The sequence below is a fragment of the Ovis canadensis genome, chromosome 1 (genome assembly GCF_042477335.2).
Source record: "Ovis canadensis isolate MfBH-ARS-UI-01 breed Bighorn chromosome 1, ARS-UI_OviCan_v2, whole genome shotgun sequence".
NCBI classification, from domain to species: Eukaryota; Metazoa; Chordata; class Mammalia; order Artiodactyla; family Bovidae; genus Ovis; species Ovis canadensis.
The window spans coordinates 203,847,321-203,871,604 of NC_091245.1; the positions used below are offsets into that span (position 1 = coordinate 203,847,321).

At 38.2% G+C, this 24,284-nt stretch overlaps 2 protein-coding genes across 7 annotated transcripts in view; one reads left to right on the plus strand and one right to left on the minus strand.

Annotated features, from left to right (window-relative positions):
* Positions 1-445, minus strand: part of DNAJB11 (DnaJ heat shock protein family (Hsp40) member B11) — an 18,983-nt gene extending 18,538 nt beyond the window's left edge. Inside the window, exon 1 of one of the 2 annotated variants that reach the window (XM_069558459.1) lies at positions 213-445. The gene's annotated coding sequence lies outside the window, so the exon portion shown is untranslated. Of the gene's footprint in view, positions 1-207 lie in introns of both variants that reach the window. The other variant, XM_069558467.1, reaches the window with a different exon arrangement.
* Positions 421-23,470, plus strand: TBCCD1 (TBCC domain containing 1). Of its 5 annotated transcripts, none has more exons than XM_069558412.1 (8): positions 421-525; positions 3,064-3,442; positions 7,911-8,066; positions 10,476-10,842; positions 12,617-12,803; positions 12,941-13,438; positions 19,661-19,811; positions 22,763-23,470. In XM_069558412.1, exons 2-7 carry the CDS (start codon positions 3,107-3,109, stop codon positions 19,788-19,790), a joined length of 1,674 nt encoding a protein of 557 aa, XP_069414513.1. In that variant the 5' UTR covers positions 421-525; positions 3,064-3,106; the 3' UTR covers positions 19,791-19,811; positions 22,763-23,470. The 5 variants fall into 5 exon arrangements, with proteins under 5 accessions (XP_069414513.1, XP_069414531.1, XP_069414521.1 ...); XM_069558420.1 differs by having other exon boundaries at positions 435-1,276; XM_069558439.1 differs by having other exon boundaries at positions 439-525; positions 3,349-3,442.
* The last annotated feature ends 814 nt before the right edge of the window (positions 23,471-24,284 follow it).

A 24,284-nucleotide genomic window follows, 5' to 3' on the forward strand; every position in this document is an offset into this window, starting at 1 on the left:
TCAGATAGCCTGGGTTTGTATCTTTGCTCGGTCGCTGTGGTACTTTCACCTCTCTAAGCCCTAGTTTCTTCATCTGTAAAACAAGTGTACTTAGAGTGCTCTTAGGAAGACAGATAAGTTAAGGTGCTTTAATCAGTGCCCAGTTCATAGTATTCTACAAAAGTAAACTGTCACTTTCATTATTATTACTGATGAAAGCGTGCTGACCTTACCAGCAGCTAGTCGCTGACCACAGCTCTGTGGAGGCATAGAAAACTTCCTACTACCCTGAGTAGAAAAGCTCGACTCCAGAAAGCAGCCAGGTCTGGTTCCAGGTTCCAGCATCAAGGACTCTTGGCGCCAGCCAAGTGTTTCGCAGATCGCGAAAGAAGTACTGGGCCGCTCTAGCAATGTCGTGCGCCAGGTCTCGGTGGTGCGAGACCTCGCGCTTGCGCAGAAGCTGGGCGACGAGCGCTGGGCCGGTCTGGCGCGCAAGGCACGGCCGCGCCCTGAGAGGTCCGGGGGAACGGCCAGTTGCCTTCGCAGGTAACCGCTCGCGGGCCCACGCCAGGGAGGGAGGAGAGGGACCATCTCGCTTCAGGCTCCGGCTGGGAAGGCAGCCTTTGCGCTCGCCAGGTTTTGGGTCCTCTACAGACCCTGTTACCTGGGGCTTCTCTGTTCCCGAAGTCTGATCGGGGCGCCCTCGGGCTGCACATCCCGCCTCCCAACCTGGACCGCGTCCTACCCTGGACAGCGGATGAGGTGGCGGCGAAGCCTCGGGAGGACGGCCTTGGGCCTCACGCTGGTCTCCCTTCCTGAAAAACCAGGATCCCAGGGCATCCCAGGGAAGCTTTTGAAGCGGAAAGGAGCTTCCGTTTATGTTTATGAATTTAGCCGTCCGGAATTTCGTGGTTAGAATAGAGGGTTCGTCTCCATTGAGCTTTTGATTGCTCGCTATAGAGACAGGTGGACTATACTGGAGTGGACCAAGATCTTCCTCACAGAACCTGCATCGTCTGATTTTACTCAGAGAGTTCAAAGATAGCTGTCATCCACCCTCTCACACCCTTTCTGGGGTTCATGCTTCCATGATTCTTCACCTGGCCCTTACGTGGCCCTCCGTTTAAGACCACTCATTCTGGTAATTCTCTTCTGGATTCACTCCCACTTTCCAGATTCTCCTAAAACTGGGTTCCTAAAGTATTAATATATATATTTGTAAGTAGCTCAGTTCTGAAGTCAGAGTGACTTGAATTCTAATCCAGGGTTCTCTGCCAACTCAAGTATGTGACTCTAGGTAAGTAACTCACTTAACTTTTCTAAGCCCCCGTTTTCTCATCTGAAAATGGGGATAATATATGTATCTCTAGGTGATTGTAAGCATGAAAGAAGGTGAAGAACATGAAATACTTAGAATGCTACCTGGCGCATAATATGCACGTAATTTATGTCCGTTATTTTTTGAACAGAGAATTCCCCGAAGAAGCACAGCTTTCTTAGAATCAAGTGCCAAACAAAAATAGCAGTAACACTTTTTTTCATCCAGTCATAAAATGAAGGTTTTTAAAGTAAGGTTAATGCTGAGGCGTGCTCGATGAAAACCATTGCTTGGTCAACTGATGGAAAATTTTATATAATCATTTTGGAAAGCAGTGGACATATATGGCAGGAACTTGAGAAATGTCAATTACTTCATTTCACAAATGCACATTTGAAAATTTTCTCTGGGAATTAATCACAAGCCAGAATATATGCAGAAAGGTGGTAATTATAGCATTATTTATAAAAGTGAAAACGTTAAACTTTTTATCGCGGAAAAATTTCTCATATATAAAAGTAGAATAGGTAAGTGAACCCCCATGTGCTCATCATCCAGCTTCAACAATGATCACTATTTTGTCTGTCTTGTTTTTGTGAAAAAAATTAAATTTACAAGGTGTCTGAAAATAGAACAGTTGAGTAAACTGGAGTATATTTTTTCAGCTTTTAAAATAATACAGAATTGTATTATACAATGCAAAATATACAGTGTTACCACAACTATGAACATTCAAAAACCTGTGTAGAAAAAGGAAGGAAGTACAGTAAAATATTAACCAGTTTCCCTTTGGTGGTAGGCCTATGGATACTTTGCTCCCCTTCCATTTTTAGATATTTAATAAATATTCCATTAAAATGGTGTCTTGTTGTTACAACAAGCAATAAACCAACAAAATCTAAAAATATTGCTCCTGAACTAAGGACAATAGAATATGCCAGAGCAGGTTAACTGTTACGGAGAGTAAAGGTGCTTTAATTTCCTTGGTCAGTTTTTTCGGTTTATGTTTGCATGAGCGTTCTTGTGTGCCACCTCGTGCTAGTGCTTGATGTTGCACTCATATGGGCAACTAACACACCCAATCTTTAATCAATCTCATCCTCTATATGTAAGTGATTAGACTTTGGAATGTTATTCCTCTTATTTTGATTAGTGTTTGCCCTCAGGGTAGAGCAAGATTTCTGGTGATAGGATGGCTCTCTTTTTCCATTTCTTCTTTTCTTTATCCTGAGCAGGCATCTATCTCATACCTCATGCATTTATACTCTTCCTAGAACAACCACTTTGAACAAGTCAGATGGTTTTATCACATTTTTTTCTTGCTCAAATAGATTATGATGAGATCTGACCAAAAAATCTATTCACTTTTTAAACTGACCTAGTACATTTAAATGGAGAAGGCAGTGGCACCCCACTCCAGCACTCTTGCCTGGAAAATCCCATGGATGGAGGAGCCTGGTGGGCTGCAGTCCATGAGGTCGCTAAGAGTCGCACACAACTGAGCGACTTCACTTTCACTTTTCACTTTCAAGCATTGGAGAAGGAAATGGCAACCCACTCCAGTGTTCTTGCCTGGAGAACCCCAGGGATGGGGCAGCCTGGTGGGCTGCTGTCTGTGGGGTCGCACAGAGTTAGATACAACTGAAGTGACTTAGCAGCAGCAGCAGCAGTACATTTAAAAACAGTTAAGGGAGAGGTCACCTTACAAGAAAATGTGTAAATGAGTTTTGTTTCAAATTAGTTTGTAAAGAAACTTTGTTTCCTAGGTATGCAAAGAAGCCTTTTCATGCAGATGTCCTTAGAGATAATATGGATCAGTCCGGAGTTCTCCTCTGGGTGAAAGCAGAACCCTTTATAGTGGGTGCCTTGCAGATTCCCCCTCCTTCCAAATTCAGTCTTCACTATCTCAGGAAGATATCCACCTATGTGCGAACACGGACCATAGAGGGAGGTTACCCACGCCTGTCTTGGTCTACATGGAGGCACATTGCATGTGGGAAGCTGCAGTTAGCTAAGGATCTGGCATGGCTTTACTTTGAAATGTTTGATAGTCTTGCAATGAAGACACCAGAGGAGCGCCTGGAATGGTCTGAGATTCTGTCCAACTGCATGTCTGAGGATGAAGTAGAAAAGCAAAGAAATCAGGTATGAATTTATATGTATATGTGTGTGTGTTTAGTTACTTTGGGAAATAAACTATTTAAAATTTTTGTACTAACTATAGAGTGTGCAAGTTTTAGATTTTAATGACCATGTGTTCCCAAAGCACCATTTAAGTTTTAGCATTTCCAGTTTGGCAGTATTTAGTGAATTAGTCCTTACTTAGCAATCCATACCCATCTACTTTCAAAGTGATAATGATACAGAAACCCTGTAATTGGAAGAGGGAGATATTTTCATTGACATTAAAACTAATATTGAGGTATGTGGGTGCTTATGAACTGTTGACCTGTTACAGTAAGAGCACCTGCCTATTTTTAAGTGTACATCTGCTATGTGCTGGGATTCAAAGATGATTAGACTAGCAGCTCTGCTCTCATGGAGCTTATACACTAGTAGGGGAAGCTGGTGTGTGTAAAAAGGTGCTATTTAATAAACATTTCTTCAAAGAAGACATGCAGATGACCAACGATGCTAATTATTAGAGAAGTGCAAATCAAAAACCACGTTGAATTCTACTCAGTACTCTGAAATGACCAGTATGGGAAAAGAATCTAAAAAAAGAGTGGATATATGTGTAACTGATTCACTTTGCTATGCACCTCAAACTAACAGACCTTGTAAATCAACTGTTACTGTATTACTCACTCAGTCGTGTCTAACTCTTTGTGACCCCATGGACTATAGCCCACCAGGCTCCTCTGTTCATGGGATTCTCCAGGCAAGAATACTGGAGTGGGTTGCCATTCCCTTCTCCAGGGGATCTTCCCAACCTAGGGTGGGAATCTGGGTCTCCAGCATTGCAGGCAGGTTCTTTTCCATCTGAGCCACTAGGGAAGCCCAAATCAACTATACTCTAATAAAAATTGTTTAATAAAAACCACTTTGAGGTATTACCTCACACCATTCAGAATGGCTATCATCAAAAAATCTACAAATAATAAATGCTGGGGAGGGTGTGAAGAAAAGACTACCTTCCAAACTGTTGACGGGAATGTGATTTGGTACAGCCACTATGGAAAACAGTATGGAGGTTCCTTAAAGTAAAAATAAAGCTACCATATGATCCAGCAACCCCACTCTTGGACCTACATCCAAAGAAAACTCTAATTTGAAAAGATGCGTGTACCCCAGTGTTCATAGCAGCATGTTTACAGTAGCTAACACTTGGAGGCAACCTAAGTGTCTGTCAACAGATGAATGGATAAGGAAGATACATATATTAATTACTCATCATAGAAAAGAATGAAATCATGCCATTTGCAGCAACATGGATGATCCTAGAGATTATCATACTAAATGAAGTAAGACAGAGAAAAACAAATACAATACCACTTCTATGTGGATATAGAAAATAGTACAAATGAACTTATTTGCAAAACTGAAATAGACTCATAGAAAACAAACTTGTGAAGAGGGGAGATAAATTAGGAGTATGGGATTAACAGATGCACACTACCATATATAAAATAGATAAACAACAAGGATCTGCTGTATGCCATAGGGAACTATATTCAGTATCGTATAATACACTATAATGGAAAAGAATCAATGTGTATATATATAATGGAAAAGAATCAAATGTGTGTATATATAATGGAAAAGAATCAAATGTGTGTATATATAATGGAAAAGAATCAAATGTATGTGTATATATAATGGAAAAGAATCAAGTGTGTGTGTGTATGTGTGTAACCGAATCACTTTGCTGTACACATGAAATTTAACACAGTATTATAAATCAACTATAATTCAGTTTAAAAAGCACTATTTAATATAATAGAATGTACAGTAAAAGTATACATAGAGTACAGAAACAGAATAGAGAAGAGAATAATTAATTCTGGTGATGAGGAAAGACTTCACAGGGAAAGTATATTAATCAGAGTAAGCTTGTTACAGTAACAAGTGAGTCCAGCATTTCAGTGGCTTAGTGCAATAACATTTTATTTCTTATTCATGCGGCAGTCCAACATAAGGCATCTGGTCGGATGAGGCTCTAGGCTGCTGTTGTCTAAGCAATGACTCAGGGGTCTAGGCATCTTCTGTCTTTTGGAGCCACTATTGTACTAGTCTGCTTTGCTGCAGTTAAAAACAAACAACAGTGAAATTCCAGTGGCTTACAGTAACTGGAGTTTATTTCTTGCTTATTTGACTTTTAGTTTGCACTTTAGTGAAGGCTCTTTTCCAGGGTCTGGCTCTGTTTCTGCCCATCTGGGGACTCAGGCTGAAGAAGCAGCTTCTGTGAAGGTCATACCTGTCTTATGATAGAAGGGAAGAGCAAAGGAATAGGAGAAAAGTTTTGACACCTCTTTAAACTTTTGCTCAGATGTGACATAAACAGCACCTACTTTTGTTCCATTGGCTAAAGCCTTGTCATATGTCCATGCCTGATATTATTAAGATGGGAGGGAATCTGCCTCATAGGAAGTAGGGAAATCCTGTGGCCACGGGTAGAGCCATGTAAGCCCCTTGGAAGATGAGGAAGTAAACAATTGCAAATAAAATACAGTTTTCTACGGCCATGCCCACTAGGGCCTGAGTCCTTCAGTTCTATTCTTTGGGAGGCTTGAAAGTGCTATATGTAAATCCACCCATATTCCATTGATTGTAACCCAGTTATGCCATATCCAGTTTCAAAGGAGGCTGGGAAATGCCATCTAATGGTGTGCTCAAGGAGGGAAAGGTATTTAGTTAGCATCTAGCGAGACTCTGCCACATGAAATAATATCTAAACAAGGTTTTGGAAATTGAAAAAAAGTTTGGCAAACAACCAGGAGGATAAGGGCATTATAATTAGTTGTTCTGTCGCTAAATCATGTTCAACTCTTTATGACCCCATGAACTTCAGCACTCCAGGCTTCCCTCTCCTTTGCTATCTCTCAGAGTTTGCCCAGGTTCACGTCCATTGCATCAGTGGTGCCATCCAACCATCTCATCCTCTGTTGCCCCCTTCTCCTCCTGCCCTCAATCTTTCCCAGCATCAGGGTCTTTTCCAGGAGTCCGCTCTTGGCATCAATTGGCCAAGGTGCCGGAGCTTCAGCTTCAGCATCAGCCCTTAAACATTTATTGAGTGCCTACTATGTGCAGTAGTGAGTGCTGTGGATACAGAGATGAATAAAACCTTCAAGAAGCCCCAGTGTTTTTTGAGTGCTTACTATGTGTGCTAGTTACTAGGAACATAAAAATGAAAAAGAGATCTCATAGTCTCATGGAGAGGCAGGTATATGGAGAAGTAATGGCAGTATAATAATTATTAAATGGAAGTACTAATATGCATAAAATCAGGAAATTGTGTTGAGTGAAAAAAGTCAGTCCCAAAAGATGACATACTGTGATTCCATTTATGTAACATTCTTGAAATGACAAAATTATGGAAATAGAGAACAGAAAAGTGGCCAGGGGCTGAAGAAGGGGTGAGGGAAGGTAGGAAGTCAGTGTGGCTATAAAAAGGCAACATGAAGGATCCGTGTGTGGATGGAAGTGTTCTCTACCCTGACTGCATCCATGTCAATACCGTGTCAATACTATTGCACAATAGTTTGGCAAGATGGGAAACTGAGTGAAGAGTACATCAGATCTTTGTTCTTGCAGCTGCATGTGAAACTACAGTTACCTCAAAAGGTTTAGTTAAGAAAAAAACTAAAAAAAAAAAAAGACATAGATTCATGAGGTTCCATGTTGACTGCTGATTTGAACAGCTAGGTTTAGGTGGTTCTGAGAATCCATATTTTTAAGTTCCTTAGACTTCATGATTTTGAGCTGTGTTGGCAATCAGGGTGAATATAGCTGTAGTCCTAGAGGTATTACTTCACTTTTTTGCCTCTATTGTATGTGTATGGGAATGGGTATATGAGGATAATCATGAGCTTCAAACCATATCCTCTTCAAATAAGAAATGATTTAGAAACATTTGTCAGGCCAGTAGTATTTTTTTTTCAGTCAAGCACTTTCAAAGAATTTGATGAAAACCTGAGGCCTACTCCTCCACAGAATACCATACACCAAAAAATTACATACAATTTCAGATGTTGCCCTGATATCCTAAACTTTGTTGATTAGTTTATGATTATGTTAACTTCTATGTCTTGATTAAATTTCCTGCCTTTCTACTTTTTAATTCAAATTACTAAGGTTTTTTAAATATAATTTTAAACTTTTGAAATAATCTACTTCATAAAATAACGTGCTTCATGACTTTTGGGAGAGAATATCAATGGCCATACATGCTACATAGCTTTCTGAGAAGATAAGTGACTCCAGTTTAATTAGTTTTAGACACTCCTACATCTGAGTACCAGAGACATATGTATCCAATGCTAGAAACATTTTTGCATTTGTCCTTTTAGGATCAGAACACTGAGAATTTCTTTTACTGTATCTGCTTAGTTGTAGACTAGTGGTTGACGTCATTAGAGGACATGGGTTCATCATTTATTTTCTTCTTGGACAGCTTTCAGTGGACACCCTGCAGTTTCTGCTCTTCTTACATATACAGCAGTTAAACAAGGTCTCCCTGAGGACATCTTTGATTGGGGAAGAGTGGCCTAGTCCCAGACACAGATCTCAGTCTCCTGACCTGACTGAAAAATCCAGTTGTCATAATAAGGTACTGTTTAAATTATGGTCTCTTTCTCTGAAAGGGACAATTTTCGAGGGAGATATATTGCCTTCATTAAAAATTACTTTGAGTAACTTATATAAGACAGATTTACTGGCTTGTTTTGTTTTGCTTTTTACTTTTTTTCCTATTTATAAAACAAAATCAACATGTGCAGTCTTAATCAACATAGAGAAGTGATTTCAGTTCCTTCAATGACACAAAAATCACTTAGATAATTTTCTGGCAAATCATTTACTTGACTCTTAATTAGTGTTCACATTTTTGCAAATGTTGATGAATTCGATTTCACATGATTGTAGACAAGTCAGTTAACTTCTCTTGCTTGGCTTCTTTTCTCTACATGGTGATGATAATGCCTATTTCTGAGTGGCTGTGAGAATTCAGTAATACATAGCACATGACTTGTTGCACAGTAAGCACCGGTATATGGTGACTTTAGTTTGTGTATGGCATCTCACAGCAACTGACTGGACCAGGGATGGACACTTGACTAGAGTAACCCATGCCTTGGCATGAATTTGAAATTGGTCTAATTTGAAATGGTGACCGTGGCCCAAACAATACCCCAAGGAGTTGAAGAAATTACCAATTGGTGATGGGTATTTGAGCTGGTAGCTCATGTGGCATTGAGACCAGTGCAGCTACCACATTTGTGAGTCACCTGGAGTTATGATGGATTAGAAACTCTGAGGGAGTCAGAGAAAAAGAAGAGAATGGAACAGATATGCAGAGTGTCCTGGGAGAGGAAGAGGTTCAAACTGGCTTTCCAGTTCCGGTTCTGATGAGGCCTCCCTACAATTCCATTTGGGAGATGACTATGTGTCCCTGCAGTAAATCTCCCTTCACTTAAATTAACTTATATTCCCTCTGCCGGTGAAAGTTACTACCAGCCAGCCACCCATGCTCTCTTTATCACCACCCTTACCTACTTAGTTGTCAAGCCTTACTGATTCTGATTCCAAAATAACTTTAAAAAGTTGTCTTTCTTCTTCTTCTTCTATAGGTCCTAGTGTCTTTTTTTTTGCTTTTATTTCTGGTATTAGATCCTACTTGATCATCGTGCTTTTAATCTATAGCCCACCTCCTACACTGGAGTTTCCAGAACACAGATCAGTTGTATCCATCTCCTGTCAGAACTCCATCAGTGAATTCTCACTGTCATTGTTGTTTGCACCCTTGTACTCTTTGGAGTCCTCTCCAGCCTGCTTACTGTGGGGGAGGGAGATGCAGCAAGAGGGAGGAAGAGCAGGTGAGGTTGTGGGCAGCTCTGCTTTGAAGTGTTCTCTAACATCCAAAAGAGGGTTTATTCAAAAGAGAAAATGGTATAGCTGTTTACAAAATAGTTTGAAAATCTCTGGCACACACAATGAAGCCCAGAGACCTTAGTATTTTATGCAAGGCTTTTGCTGAATGCAAAAGCTACCTACCTACCATTTAACCTTCCCCTGCCACTTCCCCAGCATGCTCCCTACACCCCACCCAGAATTTTCACTTCTCTCAACATAGCACGTAATTTTACTCCTATGAGCATTTGGATGCAGTTTCCTAAGGCTAGAATGCCTTTTTTCCCGATCTGTTTGCAAAACTACCAATGTCAATCAAGAATCTATTCAAACAGCACTACACTAAGATGTTTTCCCCAAATGACGTTCTTGTTCCTCTCCTGCCCGTAGAACATCTTTCAGATCTCTGCTATAGGTCTTATCTCATTGTGTTTTACTTTATGTTGTCATTTCACTACACAGATGCTGAATTCCTTGAGCACAGGAACTATGTCTAGTAGTTTGTATAATTCATCACGTAACACGGGTCATATCACATAGAGGTATTCAAAAAATATCTGTCAAATGAATGAGCCAAGTTATTGGAACGTCCGCCAACTCAAAACTTATTCCCAAAGTAATAACTTCTTTTAAATCTGACTACTGTAAGATCAGTTGCCTTTTTTCATCGGATTTTGAAATTAGTTCTGTGATTTGAGAAGGTAAATTAAAAAAACCTAGTGCTTCATGAAATGTTTTAGAATATTTACTAGCTGTGTGACCTTGGGCAAGTTTCTTTTTGTATCTCCATTTCTTCATCTGTGAAATGGGCATGGTAATGGCATCTAATTTAAGACTGTTGCTAGGACTAAATAATGATAAAGTTTCTTTAACAGTGCTTGGCACACACTGAAGCTTAGCTATTAGTGTTACTTTTGGATTCTTAGGTAGGATAGAATCTCTTTATATCTATCACATGCGCAGAAAATCTTTATAAGTTTTGTATAGTCACCTTGAATGCTTTTGGGGGGATGAGGCAAAGTGTAAACATAAAACAATTAAAATATAAAAGTTTCAGATCTCACTGAGTCTCTTTGTTTTGTTGAGAGTGCTTTCTTTTGATATTTTTTAGAACTGGAATGATTACAGTCATCAGGCTTTTGTCTGTGATCATCTGTCAGATCTCCTTGAGCTGCTTTTAGACCCAGAGCAACTTACTGCATCATTTCATTCAACCCACAGTAGTCTAGTCTCTCGGGAAGCTGTTGTGGCACTCAGCTTTCTAATCGAAGGTACAGTGAGTGGAGCTAGGAAGATATATCCGCTTTATGAACTTGCACTGTGGCAACCACTGCATGCGGAAACTGGCTTCTCAAAGACCTCTAAGACCTTTTCTTTCTACAAGCTGGAAGCCTGGTTGAGAACCTGCTTGACTGGGAATCCATTTGGTACATCTGCTTGCCTCAAGTCTGGGAAGAAATTGGCTTGGGCTCACCAAGGTATTTATTAATATCTTAATCTATATTAAATTGACTGACAGGTTATGGAACCTAGTATTTTCTGGTATATTAGTGATCACACATCTTTTGTGGAAGACCTCAAGTATATTGCTACTATAAAAGGGAAAAAGGGGAACATCTCTATTGTAAATGACTTTTTCTCAAGGCAGCAACAATCTCAGTTGACTCATTAGTCCAACTTGCTTTGGTTGCAACTAACAGAAACTCCAGCTTCAGTTAGTCCTTTCTGTGCTCTACTTTCGTCTTTTCTGGCTTGTTTTCCCTCTCACTCTCATGCTGATTTCCTTGAAGCTTTCCCATTTTCTGTGCCGCTTAGCAGAAATTGGCTATTCCGCAGTTATACCCTCATAGAGTTGTTGCAAAAATGAAGTTCTTTTAGCTATACAGACACAGGCAGACTAGCTATTTCTGAATTAGAAATTTAAATTCATAGTAGAGAGAATTTGGCTTTGGTTGCAAAGGTATCTACTTCTGATTGTCCAGTGATGGCTAACAGGATAGGTTCAGGTACTGTATGACTTCTTCGGGCCCAGGTATAAGTTTTAAGAGAAGAGGGCCTCAGATGTAGGTGCTACAGTAAGGCAAATGCCAGGCAGAATTAATAGGAAAAAACTAGAATATACTTTCAAAATCTCTGAGTTTCAGAGATAAAGAGAAAATAGTTTCCATGCAAATGTAAAAAAAAAAAAAGCAGTTTTGTATCAAATTTTTGTAATGCTAAAATTCAGAAAACGGTTGAGCAACATCTATAATGATCCAAGTATTTTGCATGCAACCAAGTTATTGCTCTAGCATGAGGTCAGACTCTCAGGTATGTATGGCTCCTATAAACAGGAGACACTATATAATTGTTGATGTTGATAAAAGAAATATAGGTGCAAGTAAGTTTTAAACATTGTTAGGGTAAGTACTAGGAGGAAAAAGGACATCTGACCTCTTAGGATTATAAAATGTATAGATAGTAGGATTACAAGTAATTTTTATCTTATTTTACTTATAGTATTTAAAAGTTTTCTACAGTAGCCATATATTAATTTTCCAATAAAAGAAAACAATAAGAATTGTTTTAAAAGAAGAATAGTGTACTATGTGACCTCTCCACATCTGGCAGTTTTCTTTACAAGAGTGGTCCTGATGGCTTGCAGGGAAGTACAGCCTGAGAAAGCAATGATGTCATGGTGAGACTGTGTTAGGAGGGCAGCCTGCACAGAGTTTTTGAGTGTGAGTTTGTGCAAGGCAGCATGTCTGAGAGGAAGATGTACTCTCAGAAATGATCCTGAGAGTAAAGACATGAACCTAAATAGAATGCATGGAAGGATGTGGTAAGTAACTTAGAAGAAGTTCAGAGTTTGTATTATGGCAATTTAAAAAGAATATTTCAGAGTTGGGATGATAAATTAAGGTGAGTTGGGGAAGATATTTGAATTGCATCAGCTCTACCACTTACTAGCCATATGGCCTTAGGCACGTTACTTAACTTGAAGAGTAGACATGAAAAAAATCTTAGATCTATAGGCAATCTTGAATGGATTATTGTAGATTTCACCTTTTATTAAAAAGACAAAAAATTTAAAATTTGGCAACATACAGAAAAGCACAGAGAGTAGTATAGCATACACCTCTTTACCTGACACCCAGATCTAATACTTTTTAAACCTGTTATGTATCTAATTTTAGACATGTAGATATGTATAAGCTCATTTGGATGATGGGTTTCCTTTGAAACTATCTCGTTTGTATTTTTCTTAAATAGTTGAAGGGACAACCAAGAGAGCAAAGATTGCCTGTAATACTCACGTGGCCCCAAGGATGCACCGCATGGTGGTGATGAGCCAGGTTTACAAGCAGACGTTGGCCAAGAGCTCAGATACTCTGGTGGGGGCACATGTAAAGATCCATCGTTGCAACGAGTCTTTTATATATCTGCTCTCTCCCTTACGGTAAGCAGTCTTCATAGTGTTCTGACATTGTTACATCTTCTTTAGAATGGGTTTGGTCCTTTTATTTGTCATCACAGAATAATATCATAGTCAAACATTTTTTAATCTTGTTCAAAGGAATTTACCTCATTTTTCAGATCCGTGACAATTGAGAAGTGCAGAAATAGCACCTTTGTCCTGGGCCCTATACAGACTGCTCTTCACCTCCATAGCTGTGACAACGTTAAAGTCATTGCTGTTTGCCATCGTCTGTCCATCTCATCGACGACAGGTTGCATCTTTCACATTCTGACACCTACACGCCCCCTTATTCTCTCTGGGAACCAGAGAGTAACTTTTGCCCCTTTTCATACCCATTACCCGATGCTGGAGGACCACATGGCCAGGACCGGCCTTGCTACAGTGCCTAACTATTGGGATAATCCCATGATTGTGTGCAGAGAGAACAGCAGCCCAAGTGTCTTCCGACTCCTACCACCATGTGAATTCTATGTGTTTATTATTCCATTTGAAATGGAAGGGGACACAACAGAGATACCTGGGGGTCTTCCATCTGCATATCAGAAAGCACTGAGCCAAAGGGAAAAAAAGATACAGGTCTGGCAGAAAACTGTGAAGGAAGCTCGTTTAACAAAGTGAGTAGTTTCTAGAAGTAAGTAGTAACTTGTCTTATGTAAAACTCCACGGGAAGGCAAATTAATCTGCATGCATGCTCAGTCTCTCAGTCGTGTTTGGCTCTTTTGTGACCCCATAGACTGAAGCCCGCCAGGCTCCTCTGTCCATGGAATTCTCCAGGCAAGACTACTGGAGTGGGTTGCCTTTTCCTACTCCAGGGGATCTTCCCAATCCCCAGACCTGCGTCTCCTGCATTGGCAAGTAGATTCTTTATGACTGCACCATCTGGGAAGCCCCCCAAATTAATCTGCACATGTTTATGATTGTGCTAAACAAACAAAAAAGACAAAGTGTGTCTTTTGTTAAGGTCAGTATTCCAGGTACTGTTTGGTTGGGGGATGGGAGCAAGTGCATACTCAAGTATTAGACTCCCTCCTTTTTTTTTGGTATAGTAAATTTTTTTTTTTTTATACACAAAAAAACACTTTGTATTGGGGTATAGCCAGTTAACAATGTTGTGATAGTTCCAGGGGAACAGCAAAGGGACTCAGCCATACATAATACATGTATCCATTCTCCCCCTAAAATTCCCTCCTACCCAGGCTGCCACATAACACTGAGCAGAGTTCCATGTGCTATACAATAGGTTTTTGTTAGTTATCCATTTAAAATATAGCAGTATGTACATGACCTTCCCAAATAGACTCTCTCCTTTTAAGAAGCTTCAGTTTAACTGGCAGATATAAGACTTAAATGAAGGACCGTATATAAGGTCAATCATAAATGGATTACTTTTAGTTTTTAATTTTCTCCTCTGCACTATATTGGTGGGTTTCAAATGGTTGTGTATCAGGATCATCTAAAGAGCTTGTTAAAAATACAGGTCCTGGCTCCTCTACTCTACAGATAGACTTCCCAAAAGTGGGTTCCTAATGCTGGTCCATGGACTCATGCCAGTTTTTGTCAAAGTTCCTAATTAATAGTAAATTGTGAAAAATAAGTACAGTGTTTTTAAGTAGTGCTAAATTTAGTCAACTTAGAATACTGTCTTTTATTCTGAAATTGTTTCTTTCTTACTTTGTAGGTACTGAAGTATCTTGTTTTTAATAACATGCTTGATATAATAGATGCTTATGGTTTATTATGTCCATCACAAAATTTTATTTCAAGGGTACTTGTCTTTAAACTCTAGGAGCCAGGGACACATTATGTATAAAGCATATATAAAGATTCAGAAAACATGAATGTGGGTAGTTGGAGAAGATTGATGGAAAGAATTTGTGTTGGACATTGAAAAAATGAGCAGATAGGAATTGAGGGTTAGGCAGAATACTTGAAACAGCATTAGAGGAACAGATGTGGAAGCAGAAGCAGACGTAAGGTGTCCTGGAAATCAGTTGCTTAAACAAGATTCAGGGTGTGGATAATGATATTTAAACTTGTATGAGTAGATCAAGCCAGATCATGTAGAATCTTGCATATCAGTCAATAAGAGTTAGATTTATGTGGAATTAAATAATAGAGGGCATAAAAGGGTTTTAAACAATGGAATGAAGTTCAGAAAGCCATTTCATTTATTCAGGAACATTTATAGAATGCCTGCAATATGCAAACCACCTTATTAGATGGTGTGGCAGGTAAATGTGATTGGCACATATGAAGATGCTCTGACTAGATCTGAAAGAGGGAAGTCAGGGTGGTATTACAATATTCTAGACTAAGAAACTGGACTAGAGTGGAGATAAAGGGTGTGGCAACCAGAAATATTTTGACAGGAGGCTGAACTTGGTACAAGATTTTCTAAAAAAGACAAAGATGACTTCAAAACTTGCACTCCAGTTTAGACACCTTTGATCACTTTTCTTCTGGACAGAATAGCATGTACAACTTAAAACGTAGTTGGTGCTCAGAATAATTATGAAGTAATTATTTAATAATTAAGTAATCATTGTCTGTACAATATTTTGGTGTTTAATTTTGTTAGAGATGTTAGGAAAGATAAGTAGGAAACATTATGGTACCACAAGATGGAGGGGTGCTTCTACAACATTGTCCATTTGGGAGCTGGAGCTAGTTTGAGAAGAGGGTATCAAGTTCTTTTGGAGGCTGTTTACATGAAATGTCCTATATCCTAATAGTGTCTTGATCCTTAAGACTTAGAAAAACTCTTACTTTAATAATTGGATTCCATTTGCTTGGTATTAGTTTTTTGTTATTATTTTTCCTGATTATCATTATCTTGGAAAATAGCAGCCATTCTAAAAATGTTTCTGTTTCTCATGATCCAGAGCTGTGATTTGATGTGTAAGTAGGAGTGCCTATTTTAATTAGATCTCTTGATTTTATTGGATGTTAAAATTAGTGTTGTTCTTTGGACAGCATGTCTGTATTGTAGTGGAAAGTACTCTGACTCAGGAATTAGTACAGACCATGCCACTTACTATATGACATTGAAGGTGTCATCTGATCTATCTCTTGGCTATATCACATATATATATAGTGTATTTTCTACCTGATACGACTGATATAAAGGTTCATTAATAAAGATAACGTATAGTAATGATGCATGTATAAGACACTGTAGTGGTGTGTCCTGTACCATGTGTAGTAGTGTGAGTGTAAGACACCCTGCTTAATGATGAGTTTGAGAGACACATCTTCTAGGTGAGATTGTTTACTCAATGTCTGAGACGTGACCTGTTAGAATTAACTTCATTCTAAGAGAAACTGTTGAAAAAAGACTCGATCCAGCCATCTAGTTTTCTGGATGCATTTTTGTGGCATATGGATTAAGGAAGGAAGTATATAAGATATACTTACACACTTGCATTTAGATTCTTAAAAATCTTTTTGTTTTGTATTGAGGTATAGCAAATTAACAATGTTGTGATAGTTTCAGATGGACAGCAAAGGGACTTAGTCATACATATACATGTATCCATTCTCCAAACTCCTCTCTCATCCAGGCTGCCACATAAAACTGAGCAGAGTTCCACGTGCTATACAGTAGGTCCTTGTTGGTTATTTCATTTTAAATATAACAGTGTGTACATGTCCATCCCAGATTCCCTAACTGTCCCTTCCCCTCATCCCTCCTACTGGCAACCATAAGTTTGTTAGTTCTAAGTCTTTGAGGCTCTTTTTGTTTTGTAAGTAAGTTTGCATTTAGCTTCTTCAAAATAGTTGCTGGCTACCAAAAATATAAACATCGGTAATAGTCACAACTCATGCTTTATCTGGGAATCCACTGTAAAAATACTGCTGTTATCTGTAACAAACATTCCACTTGGTTTGTATCTCATGGATTGAGACACCAAGATACTAATAATACAGATCAGTCATGTTCAGCTTAGCAAAACAATGCTGATGACCATAAAAGTAAGTGAGACGTACTGAGCACTTACTATGTGCCCTGTACTGTTCTAAGCGCCTTCTATGTATTAACTCATTTCTTCTTCCTAACGTCAAGGCTGTATATTGTCACCCTGCTTATTTAACTTATATGCAGAGTACATCATGAGAAATGCTGGGCTGGATGAAGCACAAACTGGAATCAAGATTGCTGGGAGAAATATCAATAACCTCAGATATGCAGATGATACCACCCTTATGGCAGAAAGAGAACAAGAATTAAAGAGCCTCTTGATGAAAGTGAAAGAGGGGAGTGAAAAAGTTGGCTTTAAGCTCAGCATTTAGAAAACTAAGATCATGGCATCCAGTCCCATCACTTCATGGGAAATAGATGGGGAAACAGTGGAAACAGTGGCTGACTTTTTAGGTGGCTCCAAGATCACTGCAGATGGTGATTGCAGCCATGAAATTAAAAGACGCTCGCTCCTTGGAAGAAAAGTTATGACCAACCTATACAGCATATTAAAAAGCAGAGACATCATTTTGTCAACAAAGGTCCGTCTAGTCAAGGCTATGGTTTTTCCAGTGGTCATGTGTGGATGTGAGAGTTGGACTATAAAGAAAGCTGAGTGTAGAAGAATTGATATTTTGAACTGTGGTGTTGTAGAAGACTCTTGAGAGTCCCTTGGACTACAAGGAGATACAGCCAGTCCATCCTAAAGGAAATCAGTCCAGGGTGTTCATTGGAAGGACTGATGCTGAAGCTGAAACTCCAATATTTTGGTCACCTGATGTAAAGAGCTGACTCGTTTGAAAACACCCTAATGCTGAAGATTGAAGACAGGAGGAGAAGGGGACGACAGAAGATGAGATGGTTAGATGGCATCACCAACTCAATGCACATGAGTTTGGGTAAACTTTGGGAGTTGGTGATGGACAGGGAGGCCTGGTTCATGGGATCACAAAGAGTCGGACATGACTGAGTGAACTGAACTGAACAATTGCTTATCACGGATGAGGAAATTAAGGAACAGAGAAATATAAGTAACTTACCCAAAGTCACACAGGAGTCAGGATTTGCATCTAGTCAGCCTGGTTCCAGAACCTAGGTTCTTAGTGTCTCTACTGTTTTCTGTGAACTATTATCATATATAATATAATCATTATAATGATGTGATATAAAAGTGGATCATTGGAAAAACATTCTTTTAAAGCAATTCTGTTGTTTGGATGCTGCTGGTATTTAGATGCCTAGATTTTCTCCCATGTACAGAAAGCTTATACACATGCAGAATCTGGAATGTGATAAGGCACTTAACACATGTTAACTGTGAGTTAGAGTGTCTTCAAGTGGTAAGATCCTTGATAACAATAGAAACAAGGAAAAGCACACAATTTCACCTTGGGAACATGGAAAGACAGAGGAATTATTTGCTAAGTTGAAGTGAAACTCCCAACATCATCCTTTTAAAGTGATTAGGTTATATCATTTCCTTACTGTGGCGCCTCTCATGAGTCCCCATCATACTTGAAACAAAATGCAATATAAAACCTTCATGGTACCTACCAGGCCCTTTCTGCCTCATTTTTCTGCCATTCTTTTCCTTATTCACTGTCCTCCCACCATAATATGATCTTACTTACTCATTGCCATCCAGCCATACACCACCAGGAATGTGTCTGTAGAATAAAGTTGGGTATCATCACGTATTGCAAGGAGGGAGAGAATTAGTTACATCTCCATAAAAGCATGTTTAAAAGAACTGGTCATTGCATTTTGGCTGTGATAGATGATTTGGGGGAGGGTCCTGTTGTGAGCTGAATGCAATCTGGAAATGAGGGTAATTCTGTGATTTGGTATTGTAATAATTTTTATATTAAAGAAGAGAGGAATGAAGGGGATAAAAATGTGATTGTAAAGAAACAGCAGTCACTCATTAGCCAGGAAAGGGTAATGCTCAGTCATTTTTATGGTTTGGATCACAAAATGCTTTTGTTTTTCATCCAGACCTGAGATATGATTATGGAGTGGTTTTGTTTTTGTGTTGATCTAACATCATCCCACAATGATCTTGTCTGCTGTTGGTGTGCTGCGGGATTATTTATGTTTAACAGAAGAGCCCCACAACCAGGCCAGATCCAGACTACACCTAGGCCTAGCTAAGCCTAGGTGCTAAGCCAACTCCTGGCTATCAGGAGCTTCTCTTCTCTTGCTTATCCTCAACATGTTAAATATTCTTTCACTTTTGAGCCTTTGCAGTTTTTTTTCCTCTGCCTGGAATGTTCTTCTCCAGATATTTATTTTTCTTACTCCACCACTTCATTCAGATTTCTGCTTAAGTGTGATCTTAGGTGTTTCCTGTCCGTCCTTTCTAAATTAGCATTCCCAATACTCTCAATTTCCCTACTCTGCTCTGTTTTGCTAACTACTTAGGTTCATACACACACACACACGTTATTTATTACCTATATTCCCTACTAGAATATGCAGTTCACAAGGAGCACAGACTACATAGATCACAATGGGAACCACTCCCTCTGGAGTCGTGTGGTGCAAACCTGCCTGGACAGAGGCCACTTCTCTTTTCTTTACATGTCTTATCAGTCAGAACACTACTCAGCATCACTGGTCCTCAGTAAATATCTGTTGAGTGAATAATCACAGTAGAAAATATATAATTACTGACAAGTCTTTACAAAGAGAGAATTGTATTTGACCAATCTTTTTTTTTTTTTGGTGGTGGTGGTGATGTAGTATGTAGCACTGAACAAAGCAGTCATTCAGAGAGAACAAATGAATAACTAGAAATAATTTAAAATTTATCCTATTAAAGCATTTTGTAACCACTTGGTATAAAATTAATATGAGTGCATTCTTTTTGCAATTTTAGGGATCAAAGAAAGCAGTTTCAGGTACTTGTGGAAAACAAGTTTTATGAGTGGTTGATTAATACAGGACACCGTCAGCAGCTGGACAGTCTTGTGCCTCCTGCAGCAGGCTCCAAACAAGCAGCAGGATAAGACTTCCTCTTCGAAACACTGGTAGGTATTTACAATGGCGACCATGTAAATTATTTGTGGGAAATCTTACAAGTGTGTCCCACCCCCCCAAAAAAACCACACAGACTTATGATGTTACCAACCATTGCTATTTTTTTCCACTGCTCCCACCAGCATATACAGAATTTTAAATGCCCATATTTACAACATTTTATACTGAGAAGACCAACCAGAATATTCAAACAGCACCTATAACGTTATCAGCAAATATAATAGCCAAATTTGTCTTTTTTGTCTCTCGCCTGACACAGTCCAAAGCTGTTCTGTACTTCCCTGTATATGGCTTTAAGGTTTACTCTTTCTAATACATTTCACCTCTATCCTGTAAATCCACATACTAGTCATTTAATTTAGCTAGTCTTTGTTAATTGTGCCTTAATACATAACTAGAATTAATCCAAATGAAGATTTGAATACTAATCTTTAGGAAACCTGCATTCAATAGGAGAGGACATAGATACAGACACATTTACTGGAAGTTGTTTAATCCAAATACATATTTTTTTTTAATAGAAATTAGCTTATTTTGCTATTTGAAAGTGTCTTTAAAGACTCACAACAGAAAAACACAAAGGACATAAATAGGTAGTTCACAGAAAGATACCAAGATCCTCACTTTCACCTAAAATTAGAAATGTAAGATACTATTTTTCATCTATCACATTGGCAAAGGTCAAAAATGTAATTTACAACATTAAGACATTTCACTTACCACTGAGCAAAGTAAATTTGTGCAACCTTTTTGGAGGATAGTTTGACAAAATCAGAATTAAAAATGCACACATTCTTTGACTTTGTAATTTCACATCTTAGATTTAGCTTACAGATATGCAAAGATCTGTTTAAAGATCTGTAAAGATCTGTAGCATTATTTGAAATAGCTGTAGGCTGGAAACAAGCCAAATGTTTCTCAGCAGAGGACTGGTGCCTATGAACCAGTTCATTCATGCTTGGAATGCATCTTTAAAAAGAGTGGAGTATATCTACAGGTGTTCACCTTGAATGATCTATAGTGGAGTGAAAGTAAAAGGTGAGAAGGGGAGTAAAGTGTTGCCTTGTGTGTTTGAGAAAAAAAGGAGGGATAATCCCACATATTTATATACTAATTATATGCTTTTAAAATTTCTGAAAAGTTATAAAGAAATTGTTAGAGTGTTTACCTGAGGAATGAGACTAGATGTCTAGGGTAGGAGAAAACTTATTCTTAATTTTTATTGAGATATAATTCACATACCATAAAACTCACTTTTTAAAGTGAAGAATTTAGCAGCTTTGATTATATTAGCAAGTTTGTACAGCCATCACCATGAACAAATCCAGAACATTTTCATCACCCTAGAAATAAAGCCCATATACATTGATAGTCAAGCCCAAATCCTCCAACTCTGATATCTCCTCTGCCCCCTGTTCCCAGGCAATCTCTAACCTGCTGTTTGTCACTTGACTTGTCAGTTTTGGACATTTCATATATTGATAAGTGGAATCATGCAACATATGGCGTTTGTGTCTGGCTTCTTTCACTTAGCATAATGTTTTTAAGGTTTATCTATGTTATAGCATGTGTCAGTATTCTTTTTTATGGTTGGATAGTGTTCCATTTGGAGAAGGCGATGGCACCCCACTCCAGTACTCTTGCCTGGAAAATCCCATGGATGGAGGAGCCTGGTGGGCTGTAGTCCATGGGGTCGCGAAGAGTCGGACACAACTTAGCAACTAAACAACTACTATTAATATTCCATTATATGGATATACCACACTTTATCTGTTCATCAGTCGATAGACATTTGAGTTGCTTCCACTTGTTAGCTGTTGTGAATAATGCTGCTATATGTACTTTCATGTACAAATTTTTGTGTAGAGATATGTTTTTATTTATCTTCAGTATACAGTACAGAGGAGTAGAATTGAAAGGCCATATGTTTAATTTTTTGAGGAACTGCTGAATTGTATTCCAAAGCTGGATAGCATATTCTTTACTGTTTATACATTGTTTATATCTTCAGTATGTATTACTTTTTATGAAAAAAGAATTTTACAATACTTCAATCGCTCAGTCATGTCTGACTCTTTGCAACCCCATGGACTACAGCACACTAGGCTTCCCTATCCATCACCAACTCCCAGAGCTCGCTCAAACTCACATCCATTGAGTCGGTGATGCCATCTAACCATCTCATCCTCTGTTGTCCCCTTCTCCTCCTGCCTTCAATCTTTTCTAGCATCAGGGTCTTTTCCAGTGAGTCAGTTCTTCACATCAGGTGGCCAAAGTATTGGAGCTTCAGCTTCAGCATCAATCTTTCCAATGAATATTTAGGACCGATTTCCTTTAGGATTGACTGGTTAGATCTCCTTGTAGTCCAGGGGACTCTCAAGAGTCTTTATGCGCAGCTTTCTTTATAGTCCAACTCTCACATCCATACATGACCGCTGGAAAAACCATACTTTTGACTAGACGGACCTTTGTCAGCAAAGTAATGTCTCTGCTTTTTAATATTCTGTCTAGGTTTGTCATAGTTTTTCTTCCAAGGACCAAACGTCTTTTAATTTCATGGCTGCAATCACCATCTGCAGTGATTTTGGAGCCCAAGAAAATAAAGTCTGTCACTTAAAATACTTAATTAATAAATAGTGAGATTAAGAATTGAAAATCTGATGAAGATTATACAAAAGAAATGGGAACTATAAGAGGATAAAACTTTACTTTAGACTAATCCCCACTGCCTACTACTTTGTCTATATGTGAGTTTCTTTTCTTTATGTCTATATGTGAACCTAAGAAAAAAGGAATGTAGTTAACTTTTAACTCAAGTTTTATCACTCTAAATTATCATGTGATTGATTTATGTGATGTTGCGAAAAGGATTTTTTCCTGTTTTTCCTTGAAGGTGACAGAAAATTAAGTGATTATAGTTTTGTTTTGTTTTTTTTTTCAGTCATTTTCAGGGTCCTGGCAACATGTGGATGAACAGAAAATTGTGCACATGTTGAAACTAAACTGGGAAGGTGCTTTTGCTGCTTGAGACTTTGGAGATTTTTCTTCCTATTTAAGACCTTTCTTTATGTTTCCTTCCAATTTCATTTGTTACTGTTTACATTGAATTTTAGTCTAAACTTATATTATGTAAACATATTGTTTATAGAATATCAGAAGGCTCATTTTATGATGCTAAAATGAAAAAGTTGATGAAGATATTATGTTAATATTAAAATGACTTGAGTATTGATTTAGTAAACCTTACATTTTAAGTTGTGTAATGAAAGGGTTTCATCCTTTCAGAGTTAAATAAGAGTTTTATAGTTCTTTGTAAGTATTTAAATTGAAATTGCTATGCCTTTTTAAAAAGTATGACTTGTTGGAGTATAAATATAGCAGAAAAGCTTTTATACAAAGATATTTTAGTCCTTAAAGTATACAACAATGAAATTGTGTAGAATTTTTATTTTTCATTTTCTGCTCAAATTTTCAATAAAACTCTAAAAAGTAATTTTCTCCTTTTGATTAAAAAATAAAGTTTTAACTTTAGGAAAGGTTTCCAAAGTCATTCTGTGCTGTTATATCAAAATAAAGTTTACATTTGATAGGAGAGTTGTGTTCTTTAAGATAAAGGAAAAGTTTAATAAATAATCTGATTGCTGATAAATGTTGTTTCATATGCTCTGTGGTCAGTTAATTAGTAATTATATCAAAATTATATCTCTTATGAAGAGTTAAGGAATATCTCTTATTTCTAAAGTGAAAATTAACCCTCAGAATGTTTTAATTGGAGTTCTTACAGTTTTTATTTTAAGATGAAATTTAACCAAGCAGAGCATTATCAAATAAACACTGGAGTAGTAGGAGTGTGTTTTGGAAATTGCTATTGTTAATAAAATTAATGGTATTAATTAGATACTTTCTTTAAAGTTTATAAAATTCAGAATACTAAGCACATAACTTAATACTTTATAACCCAACAAGCTTCATATCAAGGCACATTTGTCATTTTATGAACTAACCATAATATATCTGGGATCATCCCATTTATAAAAAATTTGCTGGAGTCTTTGTTAGTGGAAAGATGAGGAAGTAGAACTTTTAAGAAGAGTATATTTGACCAGGAAAATTAAAATGGAGAAGACTTGATTTGTTGTTTGAGTTTCAGTTCAGTTCAGTCGCTCAGTCGTGTCCGACTCTTTGCGACCCCATGAATCGCAGCACGTCAGGCCTCCCTGTCCATCACCAACTCCCAGAGTTCACTCAGACTCACGTCCATCGAGTCAGTGATGCCATCCAGCTGTCTCATCCTCTGTCGTCCCCTTCTCCTCCTGCCCCCAATCCCTCCCAGCATCATGAGATGTAATCTTATTCATAAAATCAGACTTATATTAAATGCCGAAAACTATTCTCTACACGGGTTCTAAGATGATAGCATGGCAGAGGAATGTCACCTAGCAGGCGGCAGGTCAGGCTTAGCT